Genomic DNA, 15,850 nt, shown 5'->3' on the forward strand with positions numbered 1-15,850 from the left:
CAGGTTGAAGCAGTTTTATAATCTGATTTGTCCTTATTCACGCTGAACACTGTGAATAAAACCATACTTCATTAAATACAGTACTAATCTGGACTGGCCACTGCAGAGTTCACACCTTTATGGGTAGATGATAGGTGACCATGAGGGTCATTTACATGGTGCAGAACAAGGCATCACCCATCTCTCCGTTAGCCATTTGCCTCACAGCAGCTTCATGTCAACATCACCTTCATCACTGAGTTTTCAGGAGTGTTTTTGAAGGCTTTGGAGTCTCCTGGAGACATCATAAAATTGCTATTGGCTACATGAGGAACTGAAGGTAGAAGAGTTAAACAGTTCTAAGAAAAAAAAATGGCTCTAAGAATGGAGACACCTTGTGCTTCCACAATATTGCTCCCTCAGCTCTGGTCTGCTGGGTGATAGTCACAAAACAGAAGGGAATCATTCCCAGGGTTTTGCACTCCACTTCTTTGATCTGATATGGCCCCTCAAGCCACCTCACATGCATTTGCTGTGTCTGGTTATGGTCCACTCCACCTGTCCTCCTCCTCCATAAGGAAGTTTCTAGTACAGTTTTGCTCTGAGGTTTTTGGGTTTGCTGCTTTTGCTATGTGACCTGCAGTACTGGTGATATGGCAGATGACAACAGAAACCAAAAGCAAAATAACAGCTCTGTCAGACACAGCTGAATGCAATGCACCAGCTCTGCCACGGAGAATGAGCAAATCCCACAGGACAGCACATGCATAGAGTCATCATAGACTCAATGAATGGTATGGATTGGAAGCAATCTTAAAGATCATTTAGTTCTAGCACCCCTGCCACGGACAGGGACACCTCCCACTACACCAGGTTGCCCAGAGCCTCATCCAGCCTGGCCTTGAACACATTCTCAGATTCTCTGGAAAACATGTGACAGCACTTCACCATCCTCACAGTAAAGAAATTTTTCCTAATATTTAATCTAAACCCAACTCCTTTCAATTTAAAGCCATTTCCCCTTCTCCTATCACTATATATCCTTCCAAAAAATCATCCCCCAGCTTCCTTGTAAGCTCTCTTCAGGTACTGGAAGGATGCCAGAAAGTCCTCTCTTCTCCAGGCTGTAGAACAGCCCCAGCTCTCTCAGCCTGTCTTCATAGGAGAGGTGCTCCAGCCCCCTGATCATCTTCGTGGCCCTTCTCTGGACTTGCTCCAGCAGGTCCATGTCCTTCTTATGTTGGCAGTCCCAGAGCTGGATGCAGCACTCAAGAAAGTGTCTCGTCAGCCTTACCAGAGTTTTCTCCTGAGGTGGCTGACAAGCTAGATCTGTTCACACTGAGGACTGCTGGAGATTTTCCTGGTACTTTTTTAACACCTCTTTTTGTTCTCACTTTTTATCTGCCAGCAACTAAAGCCAGTTGGCCTTAATGGAGAATGAAAAAAAAAAAGGAACAATGGAGAGTGGCTTTCCAATTAGCAATGGCAACAGACTTTCTAGGATTAGTGTTTTGTCATAATACATGGAAAATAAGGAACAATAAATTGCAGAAAGCCTGATATTAGGCACTTTAAGGAAAAAAGATGATGAGTTTTCAGTCCAGACTTTAAGAATGCCAATACTGTGTCATAAAGGTAAACACAAATGTTCAGTGCTTTTGCTCTCGAGTCTCAAAATAAAAAAAAGATGAAGTTTTATTACCTATATTTTTTAAAATAAAATACAGTCTACAGCCTTTCTCTTTGGCCGCTAATAGAAAACTCAAGATGAGCTATAATGTCATGACAGAGTGACTGCCCTTTAAAGAGGGAAGAGACCCCAAATTTCTGTTTGCTAATATGACATTCGTGAGAGACTATTTTAATAAAAACATACAAGTGTCTTCAATTTGGATATGGAGCCATAATTTAAGTCCTTTGTGTGATACAGAAAGTTCAGAGTAACACTGACCATGGACTGACTGGCTATCTTTGACTTCCTTGACAGGGGAAGCAGAGCACAAAGTTAAGCATGATGAGCCAGAGTAGGTAGTAAATGACCCATGTAATACCTTGGCTAAGAAACTGAGATTGTGTCGTCCTATAAAGTCTGGAACAAGAACCACCTAGGAGTCATTATTTACAGTTACAGTAGAGATTTTCTACCTGAATTCTTTGAGATCAGGAATGCCTCTTGTTAGTGGACTTAAATTCACTGAAGAAAAACATTGAGGGATCTGCAAAAAGGTAAGAAAAAAGTTGGAAGTCATGAATTTACAGAACTGTGTAGAGCTATGGTTGCTAGCCCTAACACCTGCATCTCACAGTGATGGGTTTTGTCACTCCTTGATGTCTGCACTGACCTATGTAAATATTTTGCCAATGACTTTTTCCTTTCCTGCTGCAGGCATTCTCAAGGTCAGACTCCATAAACAGTTCATGGTAGCTTGGTTGCTCCTTGAAGCAATTTAGATCCTTCATTGTAGGACCTCCAGATAGGTGACAGGAGGAAAGTCCTGATGCCATCTCATCACTTCAGAGATGCAGAGATGAGTTTAGAGAGGAATGGAATAATTGTGGTGGGGCTTATGGGCTCTGATGGGGCTGGAGAAACAAGAGACCTGTCAATAGCATTGTAGTGGATCAGAGAAATTCCCATGTTATGGAACAGCTCAATGGGACCGGCAAGGAAGGGACCAGGAGTGGTTGGATGGTCACAGCCATATGGTGAATAAGCAGCCAGCAACAGGAAGGAGGAAACAGCCCCTCAGAAAGGAGATGTTCACCTCTAGTAGCCCAAGCTTCCAGCTCTTTGTTAGCTTTTGAGCCTGGTTGTGCCATTTCATGTATGTGTTAAATGAAACAGAGCATTTGTGTCTTCTGGCATCTGGTGTTAAGACTCCAATACCTCTGAAGGATAGTCCAAAGAAGTTCTGCAAGCTCTTCCACTAGATATGAAAAAAGTGGTTGGCCTCCTATTTTTGGAGGAATGTTGTGTCTCAATGACACAAGCAGAGAAGATGAGGATGTCAGTCATGAAATCATTCAATTATTCCTAAAGGGAAGACCTTTAACCCCAAGGGTTGAAGAGGGATATCAGTTGTGAATCTTAGGAGTGTTTTGCCTTCTTGCATGCTCCATTTCTGTTTCCTGTTCACTGTTCTACCAAAGGGTGCCACTATAAAAAGAGAATAGATGAATAAGCGTTTGGATTATTTATGCTAATTATAAGAGTTATAAGAGACTGCATTTCCTTGCAGTCTTAAATCACCTGTGATCATGAGCATGAAGCCTCTCCCACAGGACACCCAAGTATCTTCTCCAGTTTTCAAAGACAGGATGTCAGACGGTCAAGCAGCAGGGCAAAGGCTGCAGCCCTAAACTGCAGGAGAACACATCTGGGAGCAGGGGGCCTGCTGACAAGGCACCCCTCTGCTGTTTTGTGACCACCAGGTGATGAGCAAGCTACCAACAGAGGAGGCCAGCTGGCTGTCCTTTGAAAGAGAGGCCAGGGAGTACAGCAGAGTGGAACTGCAGATGTATGACTGGAGGGCAACAGGGCCCTGAGGGGGAAGCCAGATGTGGGACTTCCCGGTTGAATCCAAGAGAGATGGTGTGTGTGCACCCAGTGCATGTACTTTTGGCATTTCTGTTATACAAACCAGGCCAGGGGTGGAGACAAGGGACTACAAACCTTCTGAGCTAAAAGGAGTTGCTTGAATCCTTTGAGACGTTCTTTCCTCAGGAGAGCTGAATGACCTCCTTCCAGCTATCTCCCTCCTCCATCTTATGGACTATATCAGATCTTACACTGGTAATGGGTGTACCTAAATCAAAGCCACTGAGAATTATTGATTTTCCACTTGGGGAGGAGACTATCCATTAAACTGAAACAGGAAAATAAAGAAATTCCCAATATTCAGCAGAATGAAACAATTAATTCTGTCTGGCTGAAGAATTTTAAGTGACCCCAAACAAATGCTTTCCTTCCATTGCCTTGGGGCTTTAAAAAAGGCAAAGAAGGAAAGAAAGACAGCCAAAGGGGGAGGCTAGGTGTCCTAGCCAAAGCTATCAAGACAAATGCTGCCTTTCTCCTCACTTTGTGGCTGAAGGACTTCAACAGTAATGCGGGGAGGGAGGAGGGCCTCTTGCCTGGGATGTGTAAAAATAGGCTTCAAACTTTGGGTTTGCCCAGTTGAGGCTAATGAACCTGCACTGACATCTAATGAGAAGATGAGAGGATGGACACCTGCTCTGTGCATTGATATGTTTCCACTTTCTAAAAGGTGGTAAAGAAAGTTAATGTGTAATGAGGAGAACTTGAGACTGGAGCTGAAGGAAGTGAGATCCAGACAGCAAACACCCATCTTCTTTTGTCTGACACTGAGAATGACCAAAACCCACAAATTAGTTAGGACAGCTTTGACCGGGATGTTGGGGAGAACATGCTGATGGTGGGAGGATTTATCTTGGGAGTCCCTGCACAGAACCACACATGAGGCAGAAGGGGTATTTGAACCTATTTCCTCTGTGCTAGGAAGACAGGGAAAGTTCCAAAAACAACCCCTCTTTGCAAAAGGACCCCAAATCCCCTTGAGAAACCAACTTCAGCAGATGGAAATGTTTTGTAGCAGAAACGTCAGCACAGAGGATAAATAATGCTAGTGGCCACCCACTGTTGGCTTTTAGCAAATCAAAGGTGTGCCCAGCTCCTCATCTCGGAACTAATTCCTTTTATCAGCATTGCCACAGGTCAAGCAGGATGCAGGACAAGCACAACATGGGAATTTAGTGAGCCTTTCAATATACAGTGTGATGGCACATTTGTTACCTAGACCCACTGGCTGCTAACTGTGTAATTTTCTTGAGCTGCTTGTTCTGCCAAGTCCACATAGGTCATCAGTAGAAATGCAAATACATTTCCATTTTTTTACAGGCTTTCTTATGTTTTGCTTCTATGGAAAATACATTTTCTGTCATTTTGTACCCGGAAGTTTTTATCCTATACATCATGCAGACAAATAAACAACCCCACAATCCAGTCAGGGAGGTTAGCAGGCCTGATACTGTGCTATGTCAAACTGAGCCAGTCTTTTACATATGTTATATATTCACCTTTTCTCTGGCATCTGCATTGCACTTGGGAAAATACTCGCACGCAAAGGGATGGGCTCTGGGGAATGGAGAAACATTATCTAGCACGGGAATACTCAATTAATTTTCAGCAAGCAGCTTTTATAATACATAACATACACTTAACATAATACACTTTGGTCTTGTGCCAGAGATTCTAAATGATTAGGCTGTATCAATTTACTCTTGAAACACTGATTAAAATCTCAAAACTTTCATAGCAAATGATGCATGAACCAGAATCTGAAATGTGATGATTGAAATATTGCAATGTCACAGATTCATCACACAGCCTTTCCAAATCCACTCTCAGTTTCAGCTGGCCCCTTAAATGTTCTACTCACACGTCCTAGTGATCAGCTTTTTTCTCCTGCTCTGTCTCCCCCTCCCCGACCCTCTGCCTCTTGGAAAGATAATAGCCAGGCCTTAATTGAAGCAAACAAGTCATTAAAACAGTAATTTTGTAGATATTCGCAATGACAGACATTCATTCAGTGCCAAAGACAAGTAAAGAATCGAGGACTGGTTATTCCATGCACATTAATTCTACCACAGACCAAATCAAAGTTAAACATCCTCCTCATTTCTTACTGTGAGAAATTTCCATTGGGAACAGAATTTAAACAAAGAGAACTGAAAAATAACTATTCAATTCTTGCCCTGTGAATGGTGCCTTAGCCTTGAAGGAGGTCTTAACAAATGGTGTCACAACTTCTCCAAAGAGAAGGAAGGTTCTCATCTCCTGTTTCTTGGTACTCAGTCACAACTCATCATATGTTGCAGATAAGAGAGGTCAAATCACCCTGATTATTTTTACAACCTCTCTGTAGGACAACCCTCATCACAGTGTGACTGAAATTCACTTAGTTCTAACTGGGATCCAGAAACTCCAAGCAAAATTGCCTGCTGCATGAAGAACGTTGTCCAAAGATGATGTCTTTGTCCTAGGAACCATTGTACCAGAGCTTTTGTGAAATGATAATTTAGCAGCAAGCCAGCACTGTAAAAATCATATTGAGTCTCAAATGCCTGTAAAGATAAGTGCACTTGGACGTCTTCAAACTGTCAGCTACAGGTCCCTTCCTTAGCTGTCAAACTGCAGTGTCTCTGGGGAGAAGCCATGTGTGATTCAGATAGTCTGACAATGAGGATGTCCTGACCTGCTCTGGCAAAGGACAGCACTCACCACCCTGAAGGGGGACATCTGAGCCTGGACTCCCATTTCACTTCAGGCCAAGTTGAGAGTCTTATTACACTAAGACTTTTTCCCACAGTCTATAGAGAGAGGCACCACCAGACCCCTTGTTAACACTCAAATGAAGATGTCTTTTTGTCCCCAGTGACCCTGAAGGAAACTGCTCCCAAATAAGTGTTCAGTTAAATGCCTAAAATGAGATGAGGTGGCCTGGACCAGGCAGCAGCCTGGTGTAGCTACCTCCACATTAATTGCCAATGTGCTCCAGTCCAAGTCCAGTCTTGATAGACTAGGACCAACATGCCAGGCCATTCCTGGCATCACAATAACATGTAAGGATGCTAGGAACTGGGACTTTGGGGAGATGACCTCTGCTCCAACCATTTTAGGAACCATCTGAAGCAGGGAGAAGTCGGAGGGAGAAGCACATCATCATTTCAAGGTGCAGAGTAGACGCCTGGCTAGACCCAGTGGCTGTCCCCTGAGGACTCCCCTACTCCCAGCTGGCAGTGCTCTCCACTGTGCTTTTTGGCATGCTTGAAACCATGTGCAGGAGCTTTCCTGGTCCATCACACGCCACCATTAGGGGACAACTTCTGTGTTCTTTTCAGAGCTTTTACTCTGCTCCAGCTCAAACTATATGTATGCAAAGACAAAAAAAACCCCAACTGAATGAGATCATTTTTCTCTTCTCATCTCAGACATTCAGCCTGCTAGCCAGGGTTACTGGAATAAAGCAGGGAAGCTCTTTTTCCATAGCAAGCCATCTGGTTGACATAGACTCACACTGATGCTAATCTGTTGGTTTCTTTCTTTTTATTATTTTTTTTTTCCTGAGGAACACTTCATCTGCAGCTGTAAATTCAGACCTGCTCCCTCTGTGCGTGGAGCATTCATTTTGCACACATATTTATTACCACATTATGCCCCATTGTAGGTGTCAGGAAATCATTGTTATCCTTGGTGTGTCTACGTTGTTCTAATGTCAGGGATGTACTTTCAAATGGAAATTAAGCAATTATGTTTCACATGGGGAAACCTGACAGACGCATAGATTTTTACACCACTGGCAATGTTGCTGTCACAAAAGCAGACATTGTTCTCTGTGGACTGCCAAAGAAATATAATGTATTTCAAGAGCAAAGTGGGAGAGGGAGGGGAGCAAGAAGGGGGGATGTGGGGTAATTAACTGTGTGATTTGAGTTCATAGATCATGGAGCTGTTTAACTTCAAAATGCAGAAGCAACATGACAATGAGGCTACTTAACTCATCCTTGAAAAGGAGTTTTCCAGTAGCCTTTTAAACCACAAATAAATGCTTTCAACACTGTCTTCAACTCCTGGTTAAACCAGGATGCTACTGCATGTTTACTATTTGTAGTGCTTATTTAGTAGTTGGTCTAATTAGCTACTAACACAAGTGCGGTAGGAGCAAAAATCCATGCTGGGTCCCAGTTTAGTGAACATCACCCTTCTAGCAGGTGGTGTCCCTGGGACAGGGAGCTGGGGAGTCCTTCACCTGGTGAGGAATGCGTGCTGCAGGTTGGTGCCATACATCCTCTAGGGTCGGGAACTTTCCGCTCGTCCCCCGTGGCTCCGTTGTTTAAAGCAGCACACAGGGCCCATCTGGGGCCTCGTGCAGCACAACCTGCCTTCCCTCCTCCTCCTCCCACCTCCCCCCAGCTATTTTTGGTTTGTTGCAGGCTTTATTCAGCAGCCTTTTGTGTAACTCTCCTCTGCCCTTGGTCATTAGCTTCATACTACTCCCTCGGGCGTAATAGACCAACAGCAGTCCAAAGCCAGGAGCCAGTGAGCTCAGGCAAAGGGCTGTACTCGTGCCCAGTTGAAAGCAGTAGAATTCTGGGGCCCAAGGAAGAGAATGTCTTAAAAACTTCAGTATTTTAAAAATATTTCAATCAAATCCTCACATTTTACAAAAAGGTCTGTCAAGAAGCACAGCAGTGTACATCATAAACCAAGCCTTCACTTAAATGGATTTCTAGAAAAGATCAAAAAGCATATAGGACTCTTCAAGGAGAATTAATTTGCTTCATGGATATTTTAGATGGGAAAATCCTGTAGCACTGAATAAAACAAAATTCTTACAATTTAGATTGAGAGGATTAACTAATGATCAAGACTTCTGCAAGCCAAGAGCCGCATGAAGATGGATGAGAAAATGGCTGCTGCCTTAATAAGCTCATAGTAAAATACAAGGCACCACAAAAGCACTGAGATGGGGGAAAAGTAGAAGATTCTATCCTTCGTCCCCTCCATGAGGCAAAATAGGTATGTTTATCATCCCAGGTCTCAGTGGAATTTTTGAGCAAGGTAAGAAGTGTAACCAGATTTTTGGATGCCAGTTGGGGCTTTTAAGGTCCTCCTCTGGCAGTTCAAGTCACCTTTACCTATGTGGGAGGGGAATTAAAGCTCACAGATGTTTGTTTGGGTCTACCTGACTGCAAATATCCTAGAGATGCAGAGCAAAAACACTTGGCACTTGGACTGCTGAACATGAGACCCTACCCCATCTCTATAGCCCAAGAAGGCTCAGTGGGCAACTGTGCCTACTGCCATAGCTCTTGGGCTGGGAAGCAGTGTTGATGTCATTTGCTGCAGGACATGAACCCTTCTTTTCCTGTCTTCCACCTTTTCCTGCCCACTCACCAACCCTGGTGGCAGGCTCTAGTTTTAATTCTTTTCCTGGCTCCCCAGGGAAGGTATGTCTTGTTCATTAAAACACACCACTCCTCATTCTTCTTCTTGTCTCATTTATTTCTTCCTCTATCTCCTGCAAAAGATAAACCATAGGAGACCTGGAAGCACTCCTTGAAGAGACTGAAGATCACTGGACAGTCAAGTGCTGTTCTAACACCAGTAGATTAATACCACATAGCTTCATCAACAAGAGGGAAAAATCAGTGTCCCACAGATTAGGTGGGAAAAATGAACAAACAGACTAAAGCTGTAGAGCTCTCTGTAGGTGCAGAAGGGGAATCAGTATTAGCATCAGCTGGGCTTCTGTCAAGCAAGACTGGGGTGGAGGGACACATGATCTTTTTTGGCCCTCTGCAAATACATCTTTTACAACAACTTGGCAAAGTGTCCAAAATGTTTCCTAGGAATACTTGCAGCTCATAGGGTGCTGAAGGAGGAAAACAAGTTAGTGACTGTCAGGACAGTGGGCCACAAGCAATCCATGAAGCACTGCCAAACCCAGGTGTAAAGAGCACAGGCCATCTCAGGAAGCAATGGATGTGAGAAAAACGCATGATGTGGGCCCAGTGTCCTACTGATGGACCACCCTCACCATCCACAATACTGTGGCCAGCAGGGAGAATGTGATTCTTGGATCTTAAACTGCAAAATCCTGAGTAGGATCCAGGTTTTGAATGAAAGACTCCAATCTATTCAACCTTCCCCCCTGAAAAACGACAACTTGGGGTACAGACGGTGGTTATGTTCTCACCTCACAAAGGAGGAAGAAAGCAACCCTATCTCTTCCATAGAGGAGCTCCATACATACAAAAGGCTCCTTCACATAGACAATAATCCTCTCTGCATCTTCCCTGCTTTGTTCCTGAGCTTGTATCCATCTGTCACAACTCTCCATTTGGGCAAACTCTCCACTTTGTCAGATGGGTCCCACCTGTTCCTAGCAACTCTTAGTCCTCAGAGTGGGTTCCACAGTTGTGAATGCCTGACTCCTGTTGGCACCAGATGTGCAGCCAGGTGTTTACCCACTGAAGCTCTGTTCCTTCCCAAGCCCTTACCTTCACTCATGGAGACCAGGTATTGTGAACATAATGGCTTAGATTATGCCAACCCAAAAACACACTGTTTATACCACACTGTTAGTTTAAGCTCAGTGCCTCCAAACCCCAGGACAGAATTTAGATACACAGCTCCCTTTCTGCCCAATAGGATTTGTGTGGTTACACTTTGGCAGAGTTGAAAATACTCACACACACACGGAACAGAACACATGGACACAAGTATGAGGACATCTGAGAATGTCACTGTTTGTAGTTATTCTGTAAGCCCACTGGGACAGATACCTCATCTCTCAGTGTCTTCTAAGCCAAGTAGGACTCTTTTGCACACTGTAAAAATAAACAGTTTTCTATGAAGAATTGCTGAAAAAGGCCCTGGCAAACTGCACCAAGAATCTTTCTGATCCTTGTAAGTGCTACTGGCAAACTCATTTCTGTGGTGGTTTTCTCTTAAAAGGGTCCAGTAACATTTTCTTCTTGTCATGGAGTAGCATGTCCATTCTAATGAGTTACTGCTTTTTTAGTAGTTGCCTGCTACCTAGTGGTTTACACATACCACTGGCACAAGTAAAGAAGAACATTTGAAGCACGACTTCCAGAAAAATGAGAGCATGGAAAAGTGCTGAACCATGGTCCCTTCACTTCCCTGTGCTATTCAAGCTCTCTCTTCTCTCTGCCCTTCCTACCTCTACTCCTTTATTTCCAGTCCTATCAGAGTGCCAGAACTGTTGGGGTTGGACGTGCCCTCTGGATCATTTAGTACAACTTCCCTGCCCAGGGCAGGGTCACTTGGAGCAGGTTACACAGGTGTGCCTCCAGGTGGGTTTTGAATATCTCCAGAGCAGGATACTCCACAACCTTCCTGGCAGCCTTTGAGCCCCTTCCCCCCCATATTTTCCTAAAAAAAAAAAAACAAAAACAAAACAAAAAACAAACAAAAAAAACCCAACAAAACAAAACCAAAAAAACCAACCAACCAACCAATCAAAAAAACAAAAAAAACCCCCAAACAAACCAACAACAAAACTCTCTGATCTCTGTAGATCATTTGGCCTGTGCTGTTTGCCACTTAACCAATAATCCTGGAAGGAAAATGCTCAAGTCAGGCATACGCATACAGGGACAACTGCTTTGGAAATAAAAACCAAAGCAAATAATCCTCCCTGAAGATCTCTTCTCTGCCAAAGCTGCACTCCCTAACCAATGGACAGGGAAAAAGGTACATAGCACTCACTCTTGCTGCAATTCTGTCGTGGCACATCCATTACAGATTTCACAGAATTATAGAACAGCCCGTGTTGCAAGGGACTCCAAAACTTCATCTGGTCCAACTAGTTTCATGGAAAAAGAGCCTAGATGAGATTATCCAGCACCCTGTCCAACTGTGTCTTGAAATCTTCAGTGATGGGACCAGTGAAAGGTTGTTCCAGTGAATAATTGTTCCTAACATAAGCAATTTCTTTCTATGTCATGACAAAAGCTCTCCCAGTGCAACTTGCAGTTGTTTTCTATTCCTTTCCATGTGAACTCTGCAGGAAGACAGCCCAGCCCCAATTCACTTTTGGGAACGTGTCTCTCTGTGCAGCACCAGTAGCTGATGCCAGTGGTACTCACTCATTAAGAGCCTTCAGGCACTGGTGGCACCAAGATATTTTGAAATTTGAGAAGGGGCGTGGCCCAGTAGTTGTACCATCAAGAGGTGAGACTTGAAGGCATGTGACGTTGGGGGAGGAGACTGAAGTCAGGAGAAAGGTGAAAAACATGTAAGGAGTTGCAGACACCACACAAGCTGCCAAATGCCACCTGCTGCTGTCTGGAGATGATGTGAGCTCTGCAAGGGGCATGACATTTGGGGTTCCACCTCATATGGAAGCAGCAGGATTGAGCTCCATGCTACTGCATCTGGAGGAAAGGTGCTGAAAACAGCAGCCCGATCTCTGTATCCAGCATGTCCACTCAGGTGGCACCAGATCCCTGGCAAGGCCATATTGTGACTAGTGTAATAAAGGTAGAGAAATTCAGCAGAAATTAAATATATTCTTTTTCATTTGCACCAGCACTGCTGTAGCTGCCTTCATGTCCAGCCTCATAGTGGTCTTTTTCCACTTTCACTTCATCAGTCCCTTTCCCACTATTTCTGTCCTCACTGCATACTTTTCCTTCATTTACAACACTGTCTTTTTTATTTGAGTCATCATTGCTGCCTTCTTCTTCATTTCCATCTTCATTGTTGTCTAACCTTTCTGCTTAGCTTCTCCAGTGTAGGATTGACTACAAGAGAAGAAAGTACATCAAGCTGGGGTTTTTTTTTCACTTTAACCCCTACTGAATCAACTCTGAACTGTTTTGAAAGAACCTGCAGCAATGCCAGTTTACACAAGGAATTCAAGGAATGGTGATGATTCCATTCACAACTTGGGCTGCAGAGAGCTTTGATTTTGGCTGTCTTCATGAATGTGGATTCCTGTTCTGAAACAGTTTGCTCAAGTTGGCCTGAAGTCAAGGGGAGATGGGGCTATAACATCTTCGGAAAAAGAAATAGGTCCTTAGATTGAAAAGGGGAAGGGTGAAACAATGACCTTAATCCCAAATAAGAAGCCAAATTTTAAAGCAGAACTTTTCGCTTCCTATTAGCTTCCCCTTTCAAAAATTGATGAGCCTCACTGGGGCATTGTTTTATCTGACACCATTGCTTGCTCTGCAACTATCTCAGGGTACACAGTGCATTTTAAAAGGGAGCTTTGGAAAAATTAGGGCAATTTGGACTGTGACAGACCCTAAAAGACAACAGTTGTGAACAGAGAGTGTACTAGAGAGCTCAGCATGGACATGAGCTATAGAAGCTATTTAAGAACATAAAGCAATGTGCTGTTTTCCTTAGTCTTTGCAATGCCTTATGAGATGACTTCCTTGAATAAGAAGTGTAAATGCTACTTCGTATTTAAATAGATGCTGCCCTATTGCTTTGTTGCTAGCACTGGTACTTCTCTTCAGATAAGTGCTGGGTATATGAAATGGTACAAACCTTACTTCTGCTCTTGCTTGGTTTCATTAATGCAAATAAACCAACTTGATGGCTAAATAAAATACCCATCACCTTTGCTTTGCCCCGTGTTGTCTGGATTTTATAAATGAAATGGCTGTAACTATCCTAACAGCCTTGAAGCCTCATGTCAGCACTTATAATATCAGGGTGATACTGGGATAATGTTTTGGCAGAGGAACAGCTTTTCCTCTGTGTTTTATTAACTGTCTGCTATTAAAAAAACATTGTTTATCAGTTCTGTGTCAGTCTGTGATGGAGCACCTATACATCACATATGTGATGGCGAAGAATGCAAAATATGTAAAAAGTTACACAAATAATCACATAATTCTCTTTACCTCTACTCTCTTCATCCCACCATCGCTCAAAGATTCACCACCATGTTCAGGAAAATGAAAATATCCAGAATAGGTAGGCCAGCAACTCTATGTACACACGGATGGATTCTCTTCAGAACACCAGTACAGTAAGGTCTCCAGGGGTTAGCCTAATTGCATCATTGAGTCTGTCTTAATGAACTTTTAGATTCGTATTTATATCAGGATTCATTATTTCCTTTAACTTAGTCCAAAAACTACTGACTACCCTGTGGAGGGTAACAGCATCAGTAGCCTGACTGCATCGCATTTTTCTCTGTATTTCTCTGTGATGCTAGTGAAGAAATAATCAGTAAATTATTCCAAAGGCATTTATTTCTTGTACATGAATTAAAAATAAAATATTACAAAAATATGGAACCATATATGAAATATATATATCCTCTTAATTCACATATCAAGCGCTTTTTTAATGTAAGCTAGAAAAATAGAAATTTCATTTTGGACCCATACAATAGTCTTGCAGTATTCCTAAAAAGGATGTTAAAATAAATATTTTTTCCTTAAAAAGGGAAAGTGCTTCACCAGACTAACAAAAATAATTCAGTGCAAATTCCTAAAAAAAGCTTTCAGATTACATTTCCTTTCATATATGATTTCTAAACAGTTAACAGCTCAGGTTTTTCATATTCTGAAACAGAGATGAACAGAATCAGTTGAAAAGAAAGTTGAATAAGCTATTGCCTTTGTCTTGGAATTTAGTTTTCAGCAAGGTCATAATAAACTCTTCTTGGAGCTCTTCTTTACTCAAAGTCAGGGAAAATTTGCTAGAGTTGATGTAAAATATTTCTTTACATTTTACCTAGAACACTTCAAATATCTTCAAGCTTTACCATGCATTTTGGTCATTTGCTGTAGGCATCTGTGAACTGGGGTCACAGCTGGAATTTACAGAATTAAACATTAATTCTGTTCAAAATCCTGTCAATTATTAACTTTAAAAGTTCTCCAGCAAAGTGTTACATATGAATAGTAGCTTGATATACACATATTTAAGTTAAGAACATCAGACTGCATATGACAAATATCACTTCAGGATCTCATTAGCATCCACTTTCCCCATGTTTTATATAGACACAGGCTGACATTTTGGTTGAAGCTCACTCCACAGAAAGTGTCACTTACATTAATAAAGAAAAGATAATTAGGTTTTGGGGGTTTTTTTACCTGAAGAATTACACAAGTTTTGGTTTAGTTCTTAACACAAAATGTACATGCTGTTTTATACATGTTTATACATGTTTGCAATCCCTCAGAATAAAAGAAGTAAAATAAAAAAAAGCCAGCTTCTCCATCTAACCTACCCGAAGCCTTAGCACTTAAAGAGTCAGACTGTCCACACAACCTCATCTAGGTGACACCTTCTGTAAAACAGGTCAGTATTAGACAAAATAGTGTAAATCAAACTCAGTGAAATTATTTTAAAAAGTCTAAATGTCCTAAAAAGAGTCAATATTGGGTTTTTTAATTTTGCTTGATTTTATAACTGAACATTGGACCTCTCATCCAAAAAGGCCACTTTTCTGAATTTGGATAGATTTTGAAAAAGAAGGAAGAAAATTGCATAGAACATGCTATACAAACATATTCTGCTATACACCTTCTAAAACTTGTAATTATGGTCACTAAAACCATACATTTTATTAAAAAATGAGTAAAAAAAAAATCATGGAAAATCAAGTATTTAAGACTTGCTCAAGGATGCAGTTGGTCTGACCTTGCAAAATACTTGGGCAGGTGCTTAATTTTAAGCATATGAGTCATTGTGCCAAGAGAGATTTTATGGTGAACACTAATGCACAAATACTAGACTGGCTCTTCCACTTCAAGATAAGCATGGACCTAAGTGCTTTGCTGGATATGGATCAGGATGCTCAGCACCTAACAGGGCTGCAGGCACCGATCCAGCAAAGCACTTACCCACACCAACAACACGGCTGACTTTGGGATCACTGCTCATGTGCTTAACATTAGGCATGCTCGTAAGTGCTTTCCTGGAAGGGCCCGATAGACCAATCGTGTGTAAGCTATAAAATTTGAAGCAGTGTATGTTTAACACACTGCATATTTAACAATGCTAATCTGCTGAGATTTGCTTTTTCTTGGAACAGGGCATGGCCGATGTCGAGCATTTATTTTTCAGAAAGTGCGTAAAAAGAGCCTTCAAAAGCAGCTTTGTGATTATGGCAAGTTGCAATAATATAAGCGAGTCTCCTTATGCTCCTTTCATTTCTTTGCACGTCTTTTCTCAGGCATCTACAAAGGAAAGAGAAAACTCTAGTCAAAAACATTAATTTATTCAAATAACCACCCATGCATTTAATTTTGCTCCAATAAACATCACGTCAGATACAATTGAACACCTGAA

General features: G+C 42.2%; 1 protein-coding gene across 1 annotated transcript in view; it reads right to left on the reverse strand.

Annotated features, from left to right (window-relative positions):
* Nucleotides 1–13,778: 13,778 nt before the first annotated feature.
* The window catches only part of RNASEH2B (ribonuclease H2 subunit B), a 42,822-nt gene continuing 40,750 nt past the window's right edge, over nucleotides 13,779–15,850 (reverse strand). Inside the window, exon 10 of the mRNA XM_014868849.2 lies at nucleotides 13,779–15,738. Coding sequence (XP_014724335.2) covers nucleotides 15,709–15,738 — 30 coding nt within the window. The 3' untranslated portion in view covers nucleotides 13,779–15,708. The remainder of the gene's footprint in view (nucleotides 15,739–15,850) is intronic.

The sequence above is a fragment of the Sturnus vulgaris genome, chromosome 2 (genome assembly GCF_052056855.1).
Source record: "Sturnus vulgaris isolate bStuVul1 chromosome 2, bStuVul1.hap1, whole genome shotgun sequence".
Taxonomy (NCBI): domain Eukaryota; kingdom Metazoa; phylum Chordata; class Aves; order Passeriformes; family Sturnidae; genus Sturnus; species Sturnus vulgaris.